Below are 24,669 nucleotides of genomic sequence, written 5' to 3' on the forward strand. Positions count from 1 at the left end.
GATTTTGTAAGATATATTTATTTAATGCGGGGTAAAATGGAAATCATCCATTCTAACTGGCCCGTTGAGACATTTGTTATTTTGTTGCAAAAAAAACAACCAAGTTTTTTGTGCGACTTAACAAATAGATGAAATCATCATCATCCTCCTGCCCTTATCCCAATTTTACTCGGGTTCGGCGCAGCGTGTCTTCTTCTTCCATACTTCTCTGTCGGTCGTTATCTCACAAGTAACATTCTTTCTAACCATATCGTCCTTCACGAAAATCTTATAAATTAGTTATAATCGTACGTTTAATAAAAGAGAATACTAAACTATCTATTTTTAGAAGGTTTTTAATGTATTTCTACACGATTTTTCACGATTAAAGCTTCCTCATCGACTCAGTTCATGATGATGTTCAGATGAAAATCTGTTTGGTTGTTTTTGAGTGCAGACAAACTCAACTGAGGACTTTGTTTCTTAATATGCGGTGAAGGCAAAGGTTGCGATTTGAAGTACTTAAGACGTAATATAGATTCTTAGATATACTTACAAACGATCACTCATACGATGACAAAAAGCGTGGAGCTAATACTTATTAATGTCCAAGTAGAATATATTATATTGTTAGGAAATAGGATTAAAAAAGTAGCAACACCAGTGACGTGCCTATAAAATGGAACGTCAAACGAATGTCGGAGAGTTCTAGTCCGACACATAGACGTCCTAAGGACGTTCTAAATGCCCCCGCCGATGCAATCACATCGGCGAATGCTACCCCATTAGGAACCACATTTAACACACACCGACCCCGCCGGCGGAGTCGAGCTCCCTCGTTCATTATTAACCGTCCGCGCCTAGGCGCATGACGGGTCTCAGAGCACACATTGTCCTCAGACGTCGACGGCGTCCTAAGCCGAGGTCCGGCCTCACAGGAGACGCCCTTAGGACGCGCGTACTCTGAGCCCTTCAGTGGGCTCTCAACATCCGGCTGAGTCTTCTGCGACTCGCCCACCCGCCCGGTGACGCTGTAGAGGCCACTCTGGCCAACAGCGGCTATACATTCGAAAATTCGAAAAAAAAAAAAAATGTCGTATAGCATGTGCTCGTCGGTCGTCGGAGGGTTCACACGATTCGGTTGTGTCAAATTAATTCGTTTCTAACATTTAATAATTTACTTATGAGTTGCTAATGATTATTTCTTTGATTGGAGAGAAATGGATTGTTAACTTATTTAGTTAACATTAAATTATTCGTAGCTGATATTTAATTATTTTTCTTTATAGTAAATCACTTCTGTTTCCTAAAAATATTTTAATTGTATTTAACAGATGTAACTTTGTATATCAAATGTTGAAAAAAATAAATCTTACGGTCTCCGAGTGAATCCGAGGAAGTCGCAAGTAGCCGTTTTTTGCAGTCCTAAGCTTCTGTCGAGGGTTAAGGACAAAAATCTATCTCCAATCATGTTCCAGGGCCACATATTACCGCTACGAGACAATGTTAAAAATCTTGGACTACTTCTGGATACTTCCTTCTCCTGGTTACCTCGAGTTGCAGAAATGAGCCGTAAGATGTATGCCATCATTGGTTTTTTAAGGCGATGGAAAAACCTACTGCCCATCAAGGCTAAGATCAGCTTAGCCAATGCTTTCCTTTTTCCAATATTGGATTATGCTGACGCCTGCTGCATTGACTTAACCGAAGACCTTCTAAATAAATTAGTCCCATATAGAAATCACCCAATGCTAAGTCCACACTTTTTATCATGAATATAATCTAGTATTGAGTAATATGCCTTATTTATATACCGGGTGCTAGTTACCAAAACATCCCCCATAATTCATTAACTGGTCACCGTGCCCACGTAATGTTAGAAATAAAACGAATACCAGTTTTAGTGAATTTTATTTATACTTAAACAATTAAATACATAGAACTTTATATAACTATCCACAATATAAGCATTATATACAACGGAGAACATATCGCAACATAATGAAAAAAAAAAAGTTTAAAATTGGAAGAAAATAACAATTTTCCATTGGTTCATTTGCGGGCTAGAGCTGTGATTGGCTAAAATACAATACATCACGTAACATTATTTATTATTATTATTATTTCATATATGTAGGCCGACTGTTAGTGGTAAGTGGTCACCACCGTCCGTGGACACCATTATTACTGACATGTTATGTCCCTTGTGCCCGTAGTTACACTGGCCCACTCACAACTTGCTGTTAGGTGGTACAATTTACGACTGAGTGGTACCTATCCCGACACGCTTGCACAATACTCAAGATCCAAGGCCTACATTATGATTTACGAATTTAATGAAATATGTCAATGATTATGTGTGCGCAATTTTGAACCTTAAGACAGATACAATACGGTGCAATTCACGTGATATATTAAGTTTAATTACAGGCCAATGTTTTCTACTTATTGAATAGTCAAACTTAGTTATATATAGTCTGTTCCCACAAGACTAACTACTTTGACCTTGAAATGACGCCATACCATTGGTCGAGAGCTTGGAACTATGAAATTCATTATGGATTCGCGACTACAGCGGTTTGAATGTCAGTAACGTTATTATGGGAAATTTGGAAGTTAAATTAAGACCTTAGAATTGTAAATAACGTTAGATTGTAATCTATCTCGCGAGATTGTGAACTTCCGAATTATTGTAAACGGTGATATAACTCAAAATAAAACGTCAAAATTTTCGGTAGCTTATGATATTTCGGTGAGGTTAGGTTAGAGTTTTTATAATTTAAGTAGTGCACAATATAGCTGAGTTTATTTATTCTTCGATTGGAACAGAGTATAAATACTTACACCTATTTCAGAGTACATAAGCTTTTCATGTATTTCATTTTTCGAACGAAGTTCTTCACGAAACTTACAGTTGACTGAGCTGGCAGGTATCGTTACGTAAGGGGCCATACATTTATCACGTAAGACGATTTAGGGGGGGAGGGGGGCTGCACCGTGTCTTATGTTTTCTTACAAGGAGGTGGGAAGGAGTTTCGATAGTTCTTACGTAAGATCAAAAATAAATATCTTACTTAATAAATGGATGGTCCCTAAGAGCGTTATGCACCCTCCAAACGACCTCTCCCCCATTTCCTTTCTCTGTCTGTTTCAACTATATATAATATAACTAGCAGAAACTGCGGCTTTATCCGCACGTAATTTATAAAACACAAACTCCCAACGTTAGGGGTAGAGTTTGGTAAAATCCGTTCCTACCGAATGTCTACACCCTCTACAGAACCTACCTGGCAAATTTTAAGTGTGTTATTGTTTCTGAGATTTAGTGATTAATCAGTGAGCGGTATTTCGCTTTAATATATATATATATATATAGATTTAAACTTATTTTTATAAAAAATATATATTGTTGTTGATATATTTTATTGTATGTTATTTAATACATAATTTAAGCAAATTCGTTCCAACCGATTGTCGTACAACACATCTTTTTAAATACTTGCAAGGTGTTGATTACATCCTCTGATGAAGTCTTAATATATTATAAGGACTGGAACAGCCCAAATGGTCAGAATATATACGATTTTTAACATCTTAAGCCGTAGACCGCTGGACTAACGTCCAGCAACGAACCAACAGTGCTTTGTTTCCTTTCTGTTCATATCTAATTCTTACAACAGTTTTAAAATTATATTACAACATTTATTTGTGCTTAAACTGACTGACATATGAAATAGCTCAGTGGCTCAGTGGTCAGAACGCGTACATCTTAACCGATGATTGTGGGTTCAGGCACAACTGAATTTTCATGTGCTCGATTTGCGTTTATAACTCATCTCGTGCTCGTTGAACACATAAAACCTATCCAATGGACTCGCACGAGTCCGCACCAGTGCGGGCGCCACATGATAAGATTTTTTTTTTTCTGTCATATAATTTTAGTATTGATAGTCAGTCAGCGAAGACTGTCTTTTATATATATTGATTGATCAAGCAGCAAAAAAACACTTAGTGTACCAATTGTACCGAGTGTATTTATAGCTTGCAATGCGTCCCCTTCCTGGGCACACTGGCGAAGGGCACCGGGTGCGGTAACAGTCGCCGTCTCGACTTGAACTCGACCAAATCTTGTATCTTGACAGGCTGTAATGGAAAATTAAAACATTAAAATAACTGTTATCCCGTTGACGAGTAATTGAGGTACACAGACATACATACACTTTGTAATCATTACTAATTTCAGTTACTCTTGTCTTTATTATTTTTTTTTAATTCTTTAATTGCTTATGTAACTAATATGTTATGGAAGAGTGTTCCTCTGACACGACTATGTATTATACTCACTAGCGAGACTCAACCTTAAATATGCTATGTATACTGTGGTCAAGAATAAATGTTCTTTTCTTGTTTTTTTTTTTTAGTAACTATTGAGATTCTTCCCGGTTCATCCCGGTAGATTCTACCTTCCAAACCGGTGAAACTATCACAAACAGGATAGTTACTCGGTTTTTATAATGGCAACCTTAGCAGACGTCCCAAGATTTATTTTTAGTATAAAACAACGCTAGAGCAAATGAGCTAATTGATGGTAAGCGGTCACCACCACCTACATAAATAAACACTGTAAGTAATATTAATCATCCCTTACGTGATGATGCACCGATGTGTGTTTGAGTCGGTGAGTGGCTTAGCTCGGACTCATTGAATTGAATCCATTGAATAGGTAAAGCTGTTAACGGTTTTTTTTATTTTATTGGAAACCACCGGTTTTTTTAATGTTATGGTCACCACTGCCCATAGACATATCCATTCCTGCACCAATGCGCCACCAACCTTGGGAACTAAGGCGTTCCTTGTGCATGTACACTGACTCACGCACCCTACAAACCGGAACACTACGTACCTCCTGTTCCTTCTCACTTCCGGTCGACTCATAATCCTGGCCGGCGCCGCCCTCAGCCGTCGACACGACATATATAGACAACTTTTGTCTTTGCGTCGAATCCGTTGCAATGTGTTTCTGGAAACGAACAAAATTTTATACAACTCGGAATTTACGTCACTGGAGTATATTTTTGCTGACGGTACAGCGTAGGACATCACGTTAGCGTCAAAATCTGTACAATGTACGCTGTACAAAATCAAAATATACTTTATCCAAGTAGGCTTTTACAAGCAATTTTGAATCGTCATTTAACAAACTATGTTATGTGAAATAGTTTGCATTTTGATTTTTAGTTTAGTTAAACGGTGCTCTGTCTCTTTCTAATAAATATGAAATTTATGTTGACGGAAAAAGATAAATGTATATTAAACTTAACTACCTTAAAGAATTCAAGGAGTTCAGCTTTAGAGACCGTGTTCAGTTCTTCGACCTCCACTCGTGGTCTGTCGAAGTTGTACATCTAAAAAATATAATTTTACATTAACAATATATCAATAATGTATAACCCGACCAGTATGTAACCTGTGCAGTTACTATTAGTGTCAATTGCAACGGCAGGAGTAGTTAGAAAAACTTTAAAACATATTCCAGGCGTTTTGGCTAATAGCTCTATTTTATTAAGCACTACAAACAGCTCTCGATTAATATATATATTTACTAGCCGAAAAAAAAAAAAAAACAAAAACTACCCGTTTTACCCCTTCAGGGGTGGAGTTTTGTAAAATCCGTTCTTAGCGGATGCGTACACCCTATAAGGAACCTACCTGCCAAATTTCAAGTTTGTACGTGTTATAGTTTCTGAGATTTCGTGATTAATCAGTGACCGGTATTACGCTTTTGTATATATAGTTACAATACAAAAGAGCTCCAATTTAATCTCACTTACAACAACGACATCTTTACCAAAAAAAATTCACATATCAATAATGAACACCAAAAATTATTTAAATTAAATAAAGACCAAGAACTTTCATTCAATGAACGAAGAATACATCATATATAAATATAACTCACTATTAAAGTAAATATATAATTGCACTTAAACACATACATACACATAAACACATACACGGCATATTTATTTTGTATTATTAGTAGAATTAATTTAATTTGACTTGTATTGTCTACATCCGGTTTTGACTGAAATAATTTGTATTTTAAAACATATCCAAACCGGATGTTGCTTTAGTTGAAAGGGCTTGTGAACGTTTAACACTATGAGAGCATAAATTGACATTCCTATTTTAATAGTAAAAACGGAAGGATCGATTTCGAAACACAGATGAATAAATTATTGTCTGTGAGGAGAGTTTTTGTTTTATTTCAACACTATTAAAACTCGAATAAAATGCAATTAATTCCAAAACTGTTTATCTTAGCTCCACCCGCCAACGGAATGCACTAGAGCCTATTCCAATGGAAGTAGATATTCAATATAAACAAACCTTAGATTGATGTATTTCATGTGAATTGCTAATAACTCAGCTGTATTGTGCACTACTAGGAGCTCATGATGAATATATCTTTATTTATAATACTTAACCACTTATTTCCACTTTAATTTGACTTCCATAATTCCGATAAGTTTCGTCGACGTTCAAAACGCCATTTTTTCGTAAATCCATTGTGAATATCATAGATTAATCGACCAACTTACTTGATTAACCGACCGATGACGTCGCGTCAATTCGCTGTCAAATGTTGTTTATTTGGCTTTTCTCCTCTTATGGTTGGAATACAGTATATTATGTAACATAATCAGCCTGTAAATTTCCCACTGCTGGGCTAAGGCCTCCTCTCCTGTTGAGGAGAAGGTATGGAGCATATTTCACCACGCTGCTCCGATGCAGGTTGGTGGCAGAATTTCGTTGAAATTAGACACATGCAGGTTTCCTCACGATGTTTTCCTTCACCGCCGAGCAAAAATTCAAAATTCAGTGGTGCCTGCCTGGGTTTGAACCCGAAATCATCGGTTAAGATACACGCGTTCTAACCACTGGGCCATCTCGGCTACATTATGTAAGTTATTTCTATAATATTACCTGAGCAGTGATCTCGCTCCAGAGCTGCGACGCCTTAATGGCGAGTCGCTTGGGCCGCTCGAGGCGCTCCGCTGCGAGCGCCGCCCGATGTTTGAGGAAGTCCTCCTCCGTCATATTTTCTAGATATTCCTGATAAATTTATTATTATTATTTTCTATACCTGGCATCGACATAAATCGCATTGTTCTTTTACAAAAAAAAATATACACCGTAATTTCTCAATACGTTGCAAAAATAATTTTACTTGGTCGCAGGCTTTGTGCGATCACGTGGTAGGAACTACGCCTTCATCGGAAATTCTGGCACCAAACAGCAATAGATAATCAGTATTATTGTGTTTCAGTTTGAAGAGTAAGTGAGCCAGTGTAGACGTGAGGGACATCAAATTAAATTTACATCACCAATGAACCGTTAAGGCGTGGATCAAATAAAAAAAAATGTTTAATTTGTGTATAAAAACAATAATTGTAAAATATGAAACCTTCGCGCCCTCGATGAACTTCTCTATCCTCTCCTCCAGGTAGGCGGGATGCCTGTCGCTCTGCACGATTATCCGGAGGCCCTGGGCGCCGTTGGACCGCCGGACGCCGCTGAACACGATGTAGCCCAGCTGCTCCTGCGTGCGCAGCACGTGGAAGCAGGGCTCGCTGAGCGCGTGCGCGAGCAGCTCCAGCGTGACGTTGGCGCGCGCGCGCCGCACGCCGCACGCGTAGTACAGCGACGCGCACGACGAGCGGTGCACGCCGTTGGCCGTCTCGCGCACGAACCACGCGCCTGCGCAGCCCGGTACGCGGATTAGCTTCGTCGTGGTTGGCGGGTGGCGCGGGCCGCGTCGTCGGCTGGGCGATGGCGCACGAGTTACCTTTTTCGATTTCGACCTCCCTGTACAGCAGCAGCTGCTGCGCCAGCAGCGGCGTGGCGTCCTTCGGTAACCTGGGAAATTGATCTCGTTACGTTCCGATATCCTGCCCGTCTGAGACGTCGATTGGAGCGAGTGACTGTGCTTCGATCAAAAAATGCGCACTCGGATGGACGTATGGCACGGGCGACACCGTCAAGGAGCGATACTTTAAATCTGTAAGTTCCGGTGGACGTAACACCTTAGTTTCCAAGACCGGTGGTCCATTCGTGATGTGATAACTCGTTCGCACTCGAGTGCTAATATCTTCGAGTTAGAGACGCCCCCTTACTTGTCCTCCACGGCCTGCGCGGCGGCCAGCGCCCTCTCGCGGCTGAGGTTGCCGAACATGAGCGCCTCCACGTGCAGCTTGCGCACGAGCTGGTGCGCGAACTCGTTCAGCCGCTCCGGGGTGATCGCTGGAAGTACAGGCGGCTGTGCATCGTGTTCGAACACTCGAGGAGAGTGACATGAAGATTAAAAGACAGTCGCGACTCACTCTCGGCCGCCTGCAGCAGCTGGCAGCGCGTCCACACCACGTCGGACAGGCAGAGCGCCTGCTGGTACACGGCGTGCTGCAACCACCACCAGACGTTGGTACGAATATACAAAATTAGTCTTAAATGTTAGGTGGCAAGGCTTTGTCTACACATCATACAATCTAGCATTACGCAACAATACTTCGCGTGATTGTAACCAAAGGCACAAGGGATATAACATCTTAACTCCCAGGACTGACTTGAGATCAGACAGAGTCCCTTGTCGCATTTATTCAAAAAAAAGAAATCAACGCAGTGGCTAAGACTTTACCAAATTCCGTCATCGGCTGCGTACTGTGTGCTTTCGTCTCAAATTGGAACGCTTACTTATTGATAGTCTAAATTAAAATAAAAAATCGGTTCAGAAAATAAAATAACCAGACCCGAGAAGAACCAGCGTAAACATCCCCACAATAACCTACAGAGATCTCAGTCCCCCGATGTGTTCCACTGACCTGGTACGGCTGTTCCGCTTCGAAGTTCTTTATAGCCCTGATGTGACTCTCCTTCATGATCTCGAACCTCTTCGGATTGGCTTTGAAGTTGACGATGTGATCTATAATCTTCTCCAGCAACACGTGCTGTTTGTCATCGTAGCCGTCTATCGTTATCTGAAAGTTCAATCAGTAATTATATAGGGAAAAAAATCTTCATTCTTTATCATAACATAATCAGCCTGTAAATTTCCCACTGCTGGGCTAAGGCCTCCTCTCCCGTTGAGGAGAAGGTATGGAGCATATTCCACCACGTTGCTCCAATGCGGGTTGGTGGAATACACATGTGGCAGAATTTCGTTGAAATTAGACACACGCAGGTTTCCTCACGATGTTTATCCTTCACCGCCGAGCACGAGATGAATTATAAACACAAATTAAGCACATGAAAATTCAGTGGTGCCTGCCTGGGTTTGAACCCGAAATCATCGGTTAAGATGCACGCGTTCTAACCACTGGGCCATCTCGGCTCTCATTCATTATCATTCTTATCAAAATATATAACTATCGCTTACTCAGACGCGAACTTCCTAATCAATTTGATGTCCTACGTCTGTAACGTACAAAAAAACTCACTAATAAACCTGAAATGTACTCACACTGAGGCCATACTTGGCGTTCCCGAGGCTCCAGCGCAGGCCGGCCAGCTCCGCCGCGTACGCGAACTGCTGCAGCGAGTCGCGCAGCAGCAGCACCCACACCGACGTCAGGTTGCAGCTCGCCGGGTCCGAGTACGCCAGCGGGCTGCCAGGACGCGCATCCAGACACATCAGACCACAATACAGCAAGAAATGAGGAAATTTACCCAATTGTGACAACCTTTATCCTTGAAAAGCGGAACTGCAGGTTAAAGCCACGCCTGACATCAGCCACATAACCGGTCACATACCGTAAGGTTTTGATATGCAATGTGTCTGTGACGTCACCGCATCAAAAGACACCCCTAATAACATACGGCGTTTGAGACCAAACACGAGAAACCGATCAAGAATACGTTCATTACTGAGCCGCGGGACATGCAATACTTTCGTCCGAGTATTTCGAGTCGTTTTAGTTAAAGTCATGACGTCGACGCCACGCTGTATATTTTCGTTAAAATTACATAAGTTGTATTATTGGTAACTTAGGTTGATTTTTATCCGATTAATTAAAATTTCGATCATTAGATTTAATTTGACTGAATTGCGACGACCAATCAGAGACGTTGGGCGATCAGCGTTGAACGAAGACAGATCATAGGGTCGAATATGTCATTAGTGTTAAATTCGACTTGTCGAAGTTCCCTTTCATATATCATCTCACCCAAGTGACGGAGGCGATCTTCTAAGTTCCACGGTTCAGTCTAAGACTAAGTTTAGTCGCAGGACTAACTTTAAACTGCTACTAAGATTTATTTTACTTAAAAAGAAATGCCCCCTTTACGTAATACTAATATTCCGAGTTTGCAAAAGGCTCTAAAACCAAGTGTTAATGTTGTGATTTTACTTTGCAAAATGAAATATATTTAATATCAACTCACCTGACTAAGTCCAAAGTAACGAAGGCTTTGGGCAGCAAGAATTCATTGTCCCTTTTGTACCAGAGTCTCATTAAAGGGGTATCCTGTAAACAACAAAACAATTTTCCTTAACCTTGGAGTATTCAGTACGAGCTCATCGATGTGCTTCTCTTGGACACGGAAGAACCTCATCCCCTTTTTATGGAGATCTGAAAAAAATCCTCAAGCTGTTTTTTGGGACAGGATCATAATCAAAATTTTAATATACTTTATTCAATTGGGCTTTTTTTACACAACTGTATTAAACGTACCACCTGATGTTAAGTGGTTACCACCACTCAAACAAAGGCACTGCAAGAAATCATTACCATCCCTTAGATCGCCAATGGCTTTGAAGTTAAGATGTTATGTTGCCTACTTGCCCTTAGTCACAACGGACCACAACAATACTCAGAGACATGACGGTGGAATATATGGTGAGTAGGTGGTACCATCACAGTCAGGATTGTAATCGGTGATAGTGTTGCATATCGATAGTCCACTGTCGATAGACTATCGATAGTCTATCGACAGTGGACTGTCGATAACGGAACACAACAATACTAATTGACATGACGGTGGAATATGATGAGTAGGTGGTACCATCACAGTCAGGATCGTAATCGGTGATAGTGTTGCATATCGATATTATCGATAGTCAAGGTTTAAGTCCAAGACTATCGAAAGTATCGATAGTATTGCCTCTATCGATAGTATTGCTGGAGAGCAACCGATACTAGCGATAGTATTATCGATATCCTGAATAGTTATCGAGGTCAACTATCGATAGTCAAATTGTCGATAGTTCTGCAACATTCCTGTGGTAGATTGAGCATAATAACTGCCGATTCGAGAGGTCAATAAATCATACACTAATTTTAGAGAGAGCGCCGTATTTGAAACACATCGAACTAAAATATATATTCAACAATGGTTTAATAAGAAAAAATCTAGCCATCGCGATTCAGGATTTCGGTAACCTTCGAGTAGCGCCATCTCTTGACGGCAATCGGAATTATCTCTTTCTAGCTTTTACCGAGCAGTATCGGCTGATAGTCGAGGTTATGTAACTCTTTTAAATCGTCTGGTATGGTGAGCTAGACTGTTCTCCGGGTACCTTGATAATAGCCGGCCCTATTGCATCGGCGGTGGGGTCAGAAGACTTCTCCAGGTCCAATCTCGCGGGGATGAACTCGTTCGGCAGCGGGAGGTGGAATTCGTTGTTAAGTGTCACCGATTTCCATTTCTGAAATATTTTTAACGAGAATATTATTCAATGAATAATAACCGAACGATCAAATGGGGCGCCTGATTCTAAATGACCACTCACAGATAATAATAATAAATATTGGACAACATCACATACATAACTCTTATCCCAATGTAAGTAGCTAAAGCACTTGTGTTATGGCAAATCAGAAGTAACGACGGTACCACAAACACCCAGACCCAAGACAACATAGAAAATTATTGAACTCTTTCTACATCGACTCGGTCGGGAATCGAACCCGAGACCTCGGAGTGGCGTACCCATGAAAACCGGTGTACACACTACTCGACCACGGAGGTCGTCATAAGATATCACAGATAACGGTGATGTTTGATATATCATACTTTCTACCTTCTTCATTTAGCCAATGAGCAAATGAGCCACCTGATGGTGACCATAGACACTGACGCAGATGTATTAACCATTCCTTACATAGCCAATGCGCCATCAACCTTGGGAGCTAAGATGTCATGTCCTTTGTGCCTGCAGTCAAACTGGCTCAGTCAGCCAGTTCAAACCGGAATTTCAAAATACTAAGCATTGCTCTTTGGCCGTAGAATGTCTGAAGGGTCTCAACTTAGCGTAAGCCCTACCATGTAAAACCTACTCTAATTACCCTAAAAGCTCATGACTAATTTCTGACCGGCAAACTTAGATTACGCGGACAGTAAAAACATACGTTGAGTGTAGCCTCGTCGATGTCTTCCTGGACATACTTAGTTCCATACCACGGCTCTGTCTGCGTGCATTTTTTCTCGAAACACCTTTAACAAAAACAAATTTATCAACAGTGGAAATTTTACCAGCGGAGGCTAGATAATTTTGTGGCGTTTGCGCTTTATGAAAACACGCCGTCGTTATCTCATTCTACAAACCTAACAGACAACGTATTTATGTTCAAATCAAACCAAAATATACTTTATTCAAGTAGGCTTTTACAAGCACTTTTGAATCGTCATTTAACAAACTATTTAAAGTAAAGCTACCACCGGTACGGAATGTAGATTCTACCGAGAAGAACCGGCAAGAAACTCAGTAGTTACTCTCAACATCTGCCGATTTTTGTCCCAGTGAATATTGGACTTTCCTACTTACTTGGCAACGACCCCCACCCTCACGTTATCCGGGGTCAGAAGGGCCAGAAGTTCGTCGATGAGATCCGGTCTCCAATCGGTCATCAAGTAATACGCGCTCAGAATGTCTCGCATCGGAAACTCCTGTCGAAAAAAAAAAAACAATTATTATTATTTTATTTAAATACTTCATTGACCAACACAAAGTAAATGGAGGAGGCGGACTTAATGCCTAAAGGCATTCTCTGCCAATCAACCTTTAGGTCAAACAGGAAACCATGAAGGCGGTAATTAATAATGGACAATACATAAAAATGAGCCGAGATGGCCCAGTGGTTAGAACGCGTGCATCTTAACCGATGATTTCGGGTTCAAACCCAGGCAGGCGCCGCTGAATTTACATGCGCTTAATTTGTTTATAATTCATCTCGTGCTCGGCGGTGAAGGACAACATCGTGAGGAAACCTGCATGTGTCTAATTTCAACGAAATTCTGCCACATGTGTATTCCACCAACCCGCATTGGAGCAGCGTGGTGGAATATGCTCCATACCTTCTCCTCAACGGGAGAGGAGGCCTTAGCCCAGCAGTGGGAAATTTACAGGCTGATTATGAATCGTGAGACCTGACGCGAAGCTATCAACCCCCCTCCCCCCTCTTTGAGCACAGTCCACAACACTGTAGTTCAATTATTTTCAAATAATTTCATTTTCGGACGAGCGTAACTAAATCCTCACGTCGTTAATCAATGTGGCCCGGGGGTCAATACTTATCTATATCATCAATATTTTATCTATGTCTATCTTAAGATAGCGTGTGGTAGGTGGTCGGTGATAGATGGTAGGTGGTCACCTGCAGCAGGTGCGCGTGCGCGACGACGGCGGCCCGCGCGTCCTGCACGTCCCGGAAGCGGAACTCCAGCGCCATGAGGTCGCGCTGCTCCTCCCACACCCAGCGCTGGGCGCCCTGCGTCTTCAGCATCGCGATGTACTAGTGGAACATATGTATACGTTACTATAACATATACCTAACTAGATCCGGAATCTTAAGTTACAAATTCCTGTCTAAGTTACCATAAAACTAACCTGAAATACGAGTTCGACAATTTGATCGATATGTTCCACTCCAGCCTCCGTGAGGTCAACTTGGACCCCGAAGAAGGCGAAACCTCTCGCACCAATACGCGTACCTCCCACCAGGCTGAGGACGAGAGGCGAAAGGATTTTGTTATTAAATATTATATGGAAGACGACTGGGCTATTTTAGCCCTCTGTGTGTGTATGTGAACACGCGAACGGGTGGCTACTCGGCCAACCGCTCCCTGCGAAGGGACGCCAGGGCGATACCTCACTCCACTTACAGAGATACGCCATTATGATACTTATATGTCTTGACAATTATAGTCAATGTCGCATACGACATTCTGACATTCCGCAATCGTTTTCCGAGGCGAGTTTCGAGTTACGTCTATTTTTTCACAAGCACTCTAGAATCGTCATTTAACAAACCATATCGAGTAAGGCTACCACCGGTTCGGAATGTAGATTCTACCGGGAAGAACCGGCAAGAAACTCGATAGTCTCTTTCGACATTCACAGTACAAAGGTCATTTCATCGTTTTGCACGATACCCACGTCCACACGTCATGCCAAGGCGACATTGCTGGTACCACAAACATAATCGGAGGCTTCCTTACCTGTTACACCAGCCCCTGGTCTTGAGCGCCGACAGCAAACTCCCGGGGCCCTCGTGTCCCAACAAGTGAGACAAGTAGTGTCCGGGCTGTGAAATAAAATTATCATTATTTGCCGGCTGTTCGATCTACTGAACCATCGCGGTTCATGAGGAGACTTACATTAGAACAAAGTACATACCCCACTTTTGTAATGCTTCCTTGTATCCGGTATAGGGAAGTCGATCGACAGCGACCGGAGATCTTTGACGGGGTAGCAATAGGCGCGTTTCCTCCTCAGGTGCGGCGGGAACGGGTGCTCCGGCCAAGTGGGCGCTGTCACGGATCTATCCTCGACCGCCGAGAATAATTTGACGACCATATCCTCTAATTCGTCCAAAGATTCTGAAAAGATAAATATAACCATATTTAATATAAATATAACCATATTTAAGATAAATATAACCATATTTAATATAAATATAACCATATTTAAGATAAATATAACCATATTTAAGATAAATATAACCATATTTAAGATAAATATAACCATATTTAAGATAAATATAACCATATTTAAGATAAATATAACCATATTTAAGATAAATATAACCATATTTAAGATAAATATAACCATATTTAAGATAAATATAACCATATTTAATATAAATATAACCATATTTAAGATAAATATAACCATATTTAAGATAAATATAACCATATTTAAGATAAATATAACCATATTTAAGATAAATATAACCATATTTAAGCGGCAATAGCGCAATGGTCTACATGCCTAGCGATGTAAAAAGTCGCAGGATCGGTCCTAACCTCTTGGGCTATTGTTGTCCCTTCTCCTAACACAAGGGATAAGCTTAATAGGAATATCAGTAATTCCTTAATTAATTTATATCAACAATACTTAGAAATGTTGTGTTCCGGTTTGAAAGGTGAGTAAGCCAGTATAACTACAGGCACAAGGAACATAATAAATTAGTTCCCAAGGTTATTTTATTTAAAGCATGAATGATTGGCTTTCGGCGTATGCCATGAATTATTTAAAAAAAAAAAAAAAAAAGTACCAACCTTTCCCCATAACAATGAGAGTCATTACATTAGCCGAGTACCATTTGTCGTGAAACTTTAACAGTTCCTTGCGTACATCGATACCTTTCTCTTTGGGAATCGCTTCCAGCGTGTCTCTGTTACCTAAAAAAAAAAAAAAAAATACAAAAAAAAAGCTCATATGTTAACAAACAAATGCTACAACATAACAGATCCGCTCCATTCTGACATAGTATCTTCCAATCAAACAAGATAAAAGCCAAACAAACAACATTTGACCTTGAATTGACGCGATAACATTGGTCAATCTTGAATAATCCATAACATACATTATGTAGTCACGAACGTTTTGGAAGTAAAATTAAAGTATTTAAAACGGGATATTTACCATGTTTTTTATTTTTATTTGGTGGAACTCGATATTTCGACATTATCTACGAATGTCTTGTTCACGAGACCGAACATCCCGTTTTAAATACTGTTAGCAATAAAAATAACCATGTTAATTTAAAATAAAATTAAAGTATATAAGTTAAGTGTTTTATTATAAATGAATATATATTAATCGAGTACTGTTTGTATTACAGAATATTGTGCAGCACAACACAACGCAGAATATAGCTATACGATTTCCATTGAACTTGAACACACACGAACAACGTCATACCGGAGTCGAATAAACCGATAGGGATGGAGCTATATCGATAAACGTAACACGATAACGGATCCGATATTTTTTTTTTTAGAAAATGTAAGAAACTGAACTACTCCCTGATACTTTCGTACGAATTCATTAACTAATATTAAATTTCATTACGAGATGTTAAACGTATTAATTCTTCATTGACAATGCAAACTTCTTTAAAAATTTCGAAGCTGTTGTAAAATTAGTAGCTGTAGGTAGATAATCGACGATAAAACGAAATAATTATAACGGCAGGTTATATATATCCATACATATAATAAAATTGGAGTGTCTGTTTGTAACATTAAAATAACCGCGTTTAACTAAATGCATATGTACGTATACACGGTACATATACCTAAAGAACATTTTTTACAATTTTTGTCTGTCCGTCTGTTTGTTCCGGCTAATCTCTGGAACGGCTGGACCGATTTCGACAGGACTTTCACTGGCAGATAGCTGATCTAATAAAGAGTAACTTGGCATACTTTTATTTTTGAATTATACATTAAATAATAACACAGACGCGCATGCCATCACTCCGCCGTCACGTCGGGTGCCTCCCACCACCGACTTAATATCACAAAAGCTGCCTAACACAGAATTAATAAGTTATAGTGAAATCTGCGAACTGTAAAATAACTTATTTGTTAAATTCAAACGCGAACGAAGTCGCGGACACAGCTAGTACCCATATAGGTCATCGAGAAAATGAACTATATTTTAAAAATAGCGGAATTACTATAGGTAAAGCAAATCGTTTATTTAAACCGATGTCATCTTGTTATATTATAAGTAATGAAACATTAACATTCTCTTGATTTGGTTAACTTTTCAAGTTACATTGTTTTTCTAAGGATGCTAGGTGGTAGCCGTATTTAACCGCCACACAGCGATAACATATAAACATAATCAGCCTGTAAATTTTCCCACTGCTGGGCTAAGACCTCCTCTCCCGTTGGGGAGAAGGTATGGAGCATATTCCACCACGCTGCTCCAATGCGGGTTGGTGGAATACACATGTGGCAGAATTTCGTTGAAATTAGACACATGTACATTTCCTCGCGATGTTTTCCTTCACCGCCGAGCACGAGATGAATTATAAACACAAATTAAGCACATGAAAACTCAGTGGTGCCTGCCTGGGTTTGAACCCGAAATCATCGGTTAAGATGTACGCGTTCTAACCACTGGGCCATCTCGGCTCTTTTATCGGCACACAGCGATACGTAGCATTTTTTTTCCGGATTGGGTGACTGAGTACTGACTCAGTTACACACTAAGTTACACGGGTAACTGCAGTTACAAGGGTCGTAAGTTTGTTCGCGAAACTAGTGGTGCGTTGTGCATTTTTTAATATTTCTTACAGAACCAATGACTACGGGCCGTTGGCGAGCTGTGATTTGCGTACCAATGAAAAGTTATCTCGATATTGTAATTTCTTTACCGATTTCAACAACGACTGCCATAAGTGATACTACCCAACAACTCAGGACATTATAGCGGACACATTGCGAAAAATAAAGTGTCAATTATTGTAATCAGTATATATTATGAGTTTAAAAATGGTTATTTATTAACGAAAGTTGAAAATGATACTTGATTTGTTCAAAAATCCAAATAAAAATGCATTTTTTTAAACGTTTGTCACGTGACACAAAACGCACCTGATTGGTCGGGTTTATGATGACGTCGCTTGCATGTTAACCTCGTTTGCCTACTGTATGTGGATTATATGTGCCACAGATTACAATACAGGCAAGTGACGTCACCGACCCCATTGCAGCGCCATGTTGTCAAAGTAGCGTTTTCGCGCGCTATTTAAATATGGAATTTTTAATTTGATATTTTTCAGCAAATATGTACTAGAATTAAAAAACACAACTTTTACTGGGTTCCTCTGGTTACCTCTACTAAATAATATAAAATGGATTCTAAAAACCAGTCAAATAGCCTATTGCACTTTCTATTCGGTCAATCGCATAATCTGATCTGAAGACATATCCAATACGATCAAAAACGGTGAAATCTTTTGAGCCTGTGCGCTGGTTCATTCAGCATTTCTAACAGTAACCCAGAAATAACCGGTATTTCTACCAATCAATTGATAGCATTTCCTTCTGACATAAGTTTCAGACTAACCTGTACCAAACTTGTGGAAGGGATGTTTCGGATCAGCCGTGCTCTTGTTCAGCTGGTCCAGCCTCCAAGTGTCCGAGGATACGTTCTTCTCATGCTCAGAATTGACGGCACTCAGCTCTCTACTTGTCGCTGACTCCGTGAACAGCGGTGCGATGAAGAATTGGGCAAATCTGGAGGCAGGAAAAATATATTTTTTTTATAATAATTTTATAGGATTTTTAATAAATTAAGTACTTAATTAATAAAAGTGAAGATTGTTTTTTTATGGCATAGTTTGGCGGATGAGCATATGGGCCACCTGATGGTAAGTGGTCACCGCTACCCATAGACAAAGGCGCTGTAAGAAATATTACATCGCCAGTGCGCCCAATCAACCTTGTGCGTGTAGTTACACTGGCTCACTCACCTTTCAAACTGAAACAACAATAATGAGTACTGCTGCTTAGCGGTAGAATATCTGATGAGTGGGTGGTACCTACCCAGACGGGCTTGCACAAAGTCCTACCACCGAGTGAAGTTAATTTTTTTTATTTTATCAAAGTATAGTAGCAATGTCCCATTATATGGAATTAATAATATTCCTATAAAAAAAATAGTAGTTGCTAAGGCAGAGCCGACCTGATGGTGAGCAGCACCCACCATCCATAGACTAAATATTAACGAACTCTTAACATCCCCATTGCTCCATACACCTTGGGGACTAAGATGCTATATCCTTTGTGCCTCACAACTGTACACTGGCTCACTCAAAATGGAACACAACTGTCTGGCGATTGAATATGTATGTCTGAGCACTTTATTATTGACATAGAATTAAAATGCCACTCACATGTCCAAAGCTCCAGCGAGGTGCTGCGGCAGGACGTCGAAGAAGTAAGTCGTGTGGTCTGATGAAGTGGACGCGTTGGAGGAACCGCCGTGAGCTGAGAGGAACTTGTTGTACTCGTTTTCCTGGAAATATATGGAGGGTACTCCGTCAGAAATGGACTAATTTTCGTTAATGTTAAAAATATAAATAAAAATATATTTCGTTCAAGTAGACTTTTACAAGCACTTTAGAACCGTCATTTTACATAACTTTATTAAGCGAAGCTACCGCCGGTTCGGAAAGTAGATTATATACAATACTAGCTGAACCTGAGGCTGAAAAGGTAGGAGTAATAGGTCTGAAATCACAGAACTAGAGGTAAAAAGTGACTTACTTCTGGATATTTCTCCGTTCCTAGGAACAGCATATGCTCACAAAAATGCGCCAAGCCTGGTAATTCATCGGGGTCACTGAGATAGCCTAAAAAAAACAAGACATAGTGGATTCAGTTTCCGCTTACTACAGTTCAAACAAAACTGATAAAAACACATGCCACAATCAAAGTTTTTAAACCCCACTTTACCCCCCATAAAATTAATTATAGAAAAAAAGACGCTGTAATTAAATCCATACGTTCATTGTCTGTTACATATACGTTCCTAAACTGCGTGAGTGTCGGGCAGTACCGACATGTATCATTATCACGAAAAAAAAAAGAAAAAAAACAGCGTACAGTCTTACCTACATTGACATCCAGAGCAGCAGCCGACTTGTCCGTAGTTGGATCACTCACCAACAAAACTTTGAGACGATTTGCCAGTTTAAGACCCCTGTAAGAAAATATCGAATTACATGTTATACCCTGGAACGATGGAATACTAATTCAAATTAAATAAATAAAAATTAGAATTAATTTTTTTTTTAACTTACTTTTCTAAAAAGAGTTATACCAGCTAAAGAGACCCCAACCAAAAGGACCCGCGTTCGTAACAATAACCTAACAATGATCTTTAATAAGGATTTTTGTAATCGATATTTGTAGCAGTTATTGCCTGTAATTCGCGTCCCGACCGTCCGACCGATGTAACATTGTACGAGCGTCTATTATTTTCACTGTTTCTATTTAAATTTTACTTTGAAGCAATAATATATAATAGAAAAAGTCTTAAAATTTTCGGATAACGCTTGAATCTTTAGGAACTTTTGTATTATATGTATTTTTTTAAATATTTTTTCCAATTTTAAAAATCATTAAATTAAGAAAATAATATGTTCGTGATTGCAAAGGTATGTCGATCAGAAAAATTTACATCTGTCAAAAAGATCAAGCAATCTTGTACAGATTATAATAATACCAAGGTAATTTAGTATTTGCTCATTATCAGGGTTGATTAACTCCATAAACAATTTAGGACCCATTCCAATCACAGGGGTTGAGAAAAATACACAATTTTGAACTACTTATTCGAAACACCGTAGCATAGTCACAAAAACAATGTTATCAAAACAGGGAGATACAGTGATACATCACTGCGAGTATTAACAACACTATTAAATTGAATAAAAAAATCTTAAACAACCATAAACAAAGAACAAGATTACGGTTAAATGTATTATACTGTAAAAATAAAAATGAATTGAAGTGATATCCTTGGTCGAGATCTACGATATTCATTATGGACTCGAAATTAAATGGCGTGATTTATTTGAAAGTAAATTAAATAATTAATATAAGTATTTGAGTTGAATAGTGTTTTATAATAAACTAGATGACCCTGCGGCTTTACCCCTCTAGGGATGGAGTTTCGTAAAATCCGTTCTTTAAGGATGCTTCTTTAAGAGTTGCCAAATTTCAAGTTTAAACGTGTTATAGTTTCTAAATTTAAATCTGTTTATCATGGCATAGGTTATACACACAGTAATGGAGCGATAAATCAAAGTATTACTGACGTGATAAAGTCTTATAAATCAATGAACGCCGGCTGCACGCACGAATAAACGTGAATAATCGTCACGTCCCGCCCGAGCCGAGCGTGCAAGCGAGAGCGCGGAACACACGACAGTGAGGAACGATCGGCCCGAGCGTTCGGCTTGTGATGCATCTATCTCTCTTCCACTACATCGGCCGATGCGTACGAGTTCGCGTAAAATTATCGTCCGTGAGCCGACTTTATAGACAACCTATTTTTTTTCCTAAGGGTTGTTCTATGAGAGGAAGAGTACAAAAAGGTACTTTACGTCACTAAAGATGGGTACTCCAAATTTTTGAATTTCAATGAAAATAGTAATATCGTTCATCATCTTGGAAATGAAACAATTGCCTGGTGTCAATTCCTTTATAATGTAACTGTAAACAATTACAGGATAAGTAAGAAATAAACCCCACTGAGTTTCTTTTACCGGTTCTTCTCAGGGTATTTTCCTTACCGAATCGATGATAGTTTATGCTTTGAGTATACATATGTATGGTGCCCAAGAGATGGAAGTAGACAACGGGGACGTCCACCAAGAAGATGGGGAGATGACTTTCGCTTAGCCTTGGCACCTTACGAGACCAGACCAGCAACAGATACGAGTGCAATGGAAGCAGTTGGAGGAGGCCTATGCAGACCCGGACCGTAAGTTTAGGGGGCCCTGGGCTAACAATACTTAGGGACCCACCAAAGAAATATCTAAATCTGATTCTGATCTGGTTTGTTTAATTGCCGGACTCGCAGAACTGCAAACCATACGATCTGTTTAATTTAATAAAGTTATGGATTCTTTCGCATTATTGTCTAGTTTTTACTTTGACTTGACTTAGCTGGTGCCCCCCTTGAATCCACGGGGCTCTGGGCTGAAGCCCAAAAAGCCATGCGGTAGATCCGGACCTGGGCCTATGTCAAGAGACACACTGAACTGAGGGATATTTCATAATAACAACACAACTATGCACACACACAAATAATTGTAATCATTATTATTATTATACATATGTATATGTAATCCTAACTATATCCTAGTGTATCCTAAACTATACTATATATTATATATGCAATATAACTCTGTTAGTCTGTTGCTCTTTAACGGTCAAACCACTGAGTTTACAAAATTTTGTATGAATCAAGTTCGAACTCGGGAGACATAGGCGACCAAAACTTTAAACGCGAGTTAAGCTGCTATCAACAATTAGTATTGAATAAAAGAAGTTAAGTTAAACATATACCTGTATTCACGCTTGTCCTCTGGACTCTTGATGATATCGTCATATTTCTTGATAACTCCTGTTGGACTATCGCTGCCTACGCCCGACCGAGCCTCTGTAGGACTTTGCCCCCGATTAGGGGAGCGCGGCGCGCACTGCGGCACCGTCATACCAGAGTGTTGACGCCGCTGCGTGTATACGTAACTGAATAAAATAAAAGCTTTAATTTATTAAAACAAAACGAGGCAGACAATTTTTTATTCAACATGAAACATGTTTGAACAATATATATATATGTTAGACAGATAGATATACGAGTAAGTGGACCTAAAAGTAAGCAGTCACCAATGCTTGTAGACATTGGTACCTCAATAAATATTAACCATTCCTTACATCACCAATGTGCGACCAACCTTGGAAACCAAGTTATATCCCTTGTGCCTGTAGTTACACTGGCTTTGTCATCGTTCAGAAAACAGGCAGATTTTGCATGCAAATGCAATGATGCCACACAAATTTGACACACAATGAACTAAACATATATTTCAGGTCAATTGCATCGTTGAGAAAGATTGATGACTTTGGTTTGTGGATGGAACTACATGTATATTAAAGCATAAAGCTTTGGGAATTTTATTTTCGATAATGCAAATTGTTGTTGTATGATCACTACATATTATAAAACAAACACCATCTGCCGCATCTATGTTTAAATGCAATAAACTCGATAAAATCCAAACAACATTCTAAATTATTTTCTCAAAGGACAGATTGATTCATGAAGAATGTTTATTTAAATAAATAATTGAAATTTTTTATAAGAGCCAAGATGGCCGAGTGGTTAGAACATCTGCATCTTAACGGATGATTGCGGGTTCAAGCCCAGGCAAAGCACCATTGAATTTTCATGTGCTTAGTTTGTGTTTATAATTCATCTTTTACTCGGCGGTGAAGGAAAACATTGAGAGGAAACATGCATGTGTCTAATTTCAACAAAATTCTGCCACATGTAAACCCACCAACCTGCGGAACCCCACATTGGAGCAGCTTGCTGGAATATGCTCAAACCTTCTCCTCAAAGGGAGAAGGGGCCTTAGCCCAGCAGTGGGAAATTAACAGGTTCTTAACGTTGAGATTTGTGTAAATTGGCAAACATAACAATGATCATTAAAAATTTGGGAAAAATGTGCCAACTAGGAATTATTTATTTAAGCGGGTCTTTATTTTAAACATGCAAAGAAGAGGGGTATAGTTATATCAAATACTTATATTCAATAAGTATTTTAATGGCTTTCAAAACATACAAAATACAAACACATTGAGTGAACTCAAAAGGTTTTACAAGTGTTTTTAAATTGCTTACAAACCAACTACTAGGTAAATAATAAAACTGTTAGTCATTTATCGATAGTTTTCCTTTAACTTACCACGAGTACACAATGTAAGTACAATTAAATTGGAATAGAATATTACAATAAAGTATTCATGTATTATTGGATTATAGAATTAATCTCTTATTACCATATTGTATAAAAAAAAACTTACCTTTAAATTATAAATTATTATTAAAAATTAATAAAACACTACTTATTTACGAACACGCAAAGTTTGCATTAAACGTATTAATAAGTTTATTTTATTTTAAATCAATAACTCAAACAAAAATATATATATTCCTAACCTATTAAAGCTAGCTCGATATGAATGTGTTGGCGAAAAGCTGTGGAAGCCAATAAGTAAAAATCTTCGCGATGCCAGCTTGAATAATTTAAATTAATCCCTAGTAATATGGTGAGTAATTTTTTTTAAATTAATTTCGCTATGCAATGACGAAGAACTATTATTGTGCAACTTGACATTGACACTGACGTAACATATCGTAAATTATAAGCATGACACAATACAATATTGTTTTGTCATTAAATCGTAATAAATTATATAAGTTAATATACTTACATATATATGTACAATTTGAAAACGTTGCGTGGTTTTTAGTTTCTATATATATTGAATAATACTTTGCCGGTTTTAGATTGGCCAAAAAATGTTTTATGCATAATCAAAACGTATTTTTTGTTTTAGTAATGAGTCGTCAAACGATTATATACAGTACAGTATACAAAAAACTTTAAGTAAGCTATTTGAATACATTAAAATTTTCAATACAATATATATAACCGAAGCATGTTTTTAACTGTAATATTAATTCAATATTAATTGTTCATTAGCACCTAAAACCATCGTTTGTAGGTATCTTGATCTTGCAAAAAGAACATGGAATATTTTATTAAACTTATACTAATTCATTAGGTAATTTCTTAATAAATGTTAAGACTT

General features: G+C 38.9%; 2 protein-coding genes across 3 annotated transcripts in view; one reads left to right on the forward strand and one right to left on the reverse strand.

Moving 5' to 3' along the window:
• LOC113400639 (grpE protein homolog, mitochondrial) overlaps positions 1 to 24,669 on the forward strand; it is a 275,541-nt gene that overhangs the window by 206,382 nt on the left and 44,490 nt on the right. The gene's annotated exons all lie outside the window — the stretch shown is intronic.
• LOC113399224 (insulin-degrading enzyme) lies at positions 3,498 to 24,210 on the reverse strand. Of its 2 annotated transcripts, none has more exons than XM_064219854.1 (25): positions 24,014 to 24,105; positions 22,354 to 22,536; positions 19,890 to 19,978; positions 19,543 to 19,628; positions 19,170 to 19,291; positions 18,341 to 18,510; positions 15,535 to 15,657; positions 14,651 to 14,853; positions 14,473 to 14,558; positions 13,862 to 13,976; positions 13,629 to 13,766; positions 12,800 to 12,921; positions 12,384 to 12,468; positions 11,552 to 11,680; positions 10,417 to 10,499; positions 9,497 to 9,641; positions 8,859 to 9,014; positions 8,364 to 8,439; positions 8,157 to 8,283; positions 7,829 to 7,899; positions 7,448 to 7,740; positions 6,967 to 7,095; positions 5,304 to 5,384; positions 4,883 to 4,999; positions 3,498 to 4,122 (listed from the first exon to the last, which is right to left on the reverse strand). In XM_064219854.1, exons 2-25 carry the CDS (start codon positions 22,500 to 22,502, stop codon positions 4,015 to 4,017), a joined length of 3,003 nt encoding a protein of 1,000 aa, XP_064075924.1. In that variant the 5' UTR covers positions 22,503 to 22,536; positions 24,014 to 24,105; the 3' UTR covers positions 3,498 to 4,014. The 2 variants fall into 2 exon arrangements, with proteins under 2 accessions (XP_064075924.1, XP_064075923.1); XM_064219853.1 differs by having other exon boundaries at positions 3,499 to 4,122; positions 23,878 to 24,210.

Source organism: Vanessa tameamea, chromosome 29 (genome assembly GCF_037043105.1).
Source record: "Vanessa tameamea isolate UH-Manoa-2023 chromosome 29, ilVanTame1 primary haplotype, whole genome shotgun sequence".
Classification (NCBI taxonomy): Eukaryota; Metazoa; Arthropoda; class Insecta; order Lepidoptera; family Nymphalidae; genus Vanessa; species Vanessa tameamea.

Bases quoted from the DNA above. Each gene is read 5' to 3' on its own strand.
- LOC113399224 (XM_064219854.1), bottom strand. From the start codon at position 22,502: ATGACGGTGCCGCAGTGCGCGCCGCGCTCCCCTAATCGGGGGCAAAGT. The intron at 9,015-9,496 runs GTGAGTACATTT...TTGAACTTTCAG, and splicing joins ACGCCAAGTATGGCCTCAGT to ATAACGATAGACGGCTACGA. The intron at 5,000-5,303 runs GTAGTTAAGTTT...GTTCGTTTCCAG, and splicing joins AACTCCTTGAATTCTTTAAG to AAACACATTGCAACGGATTC.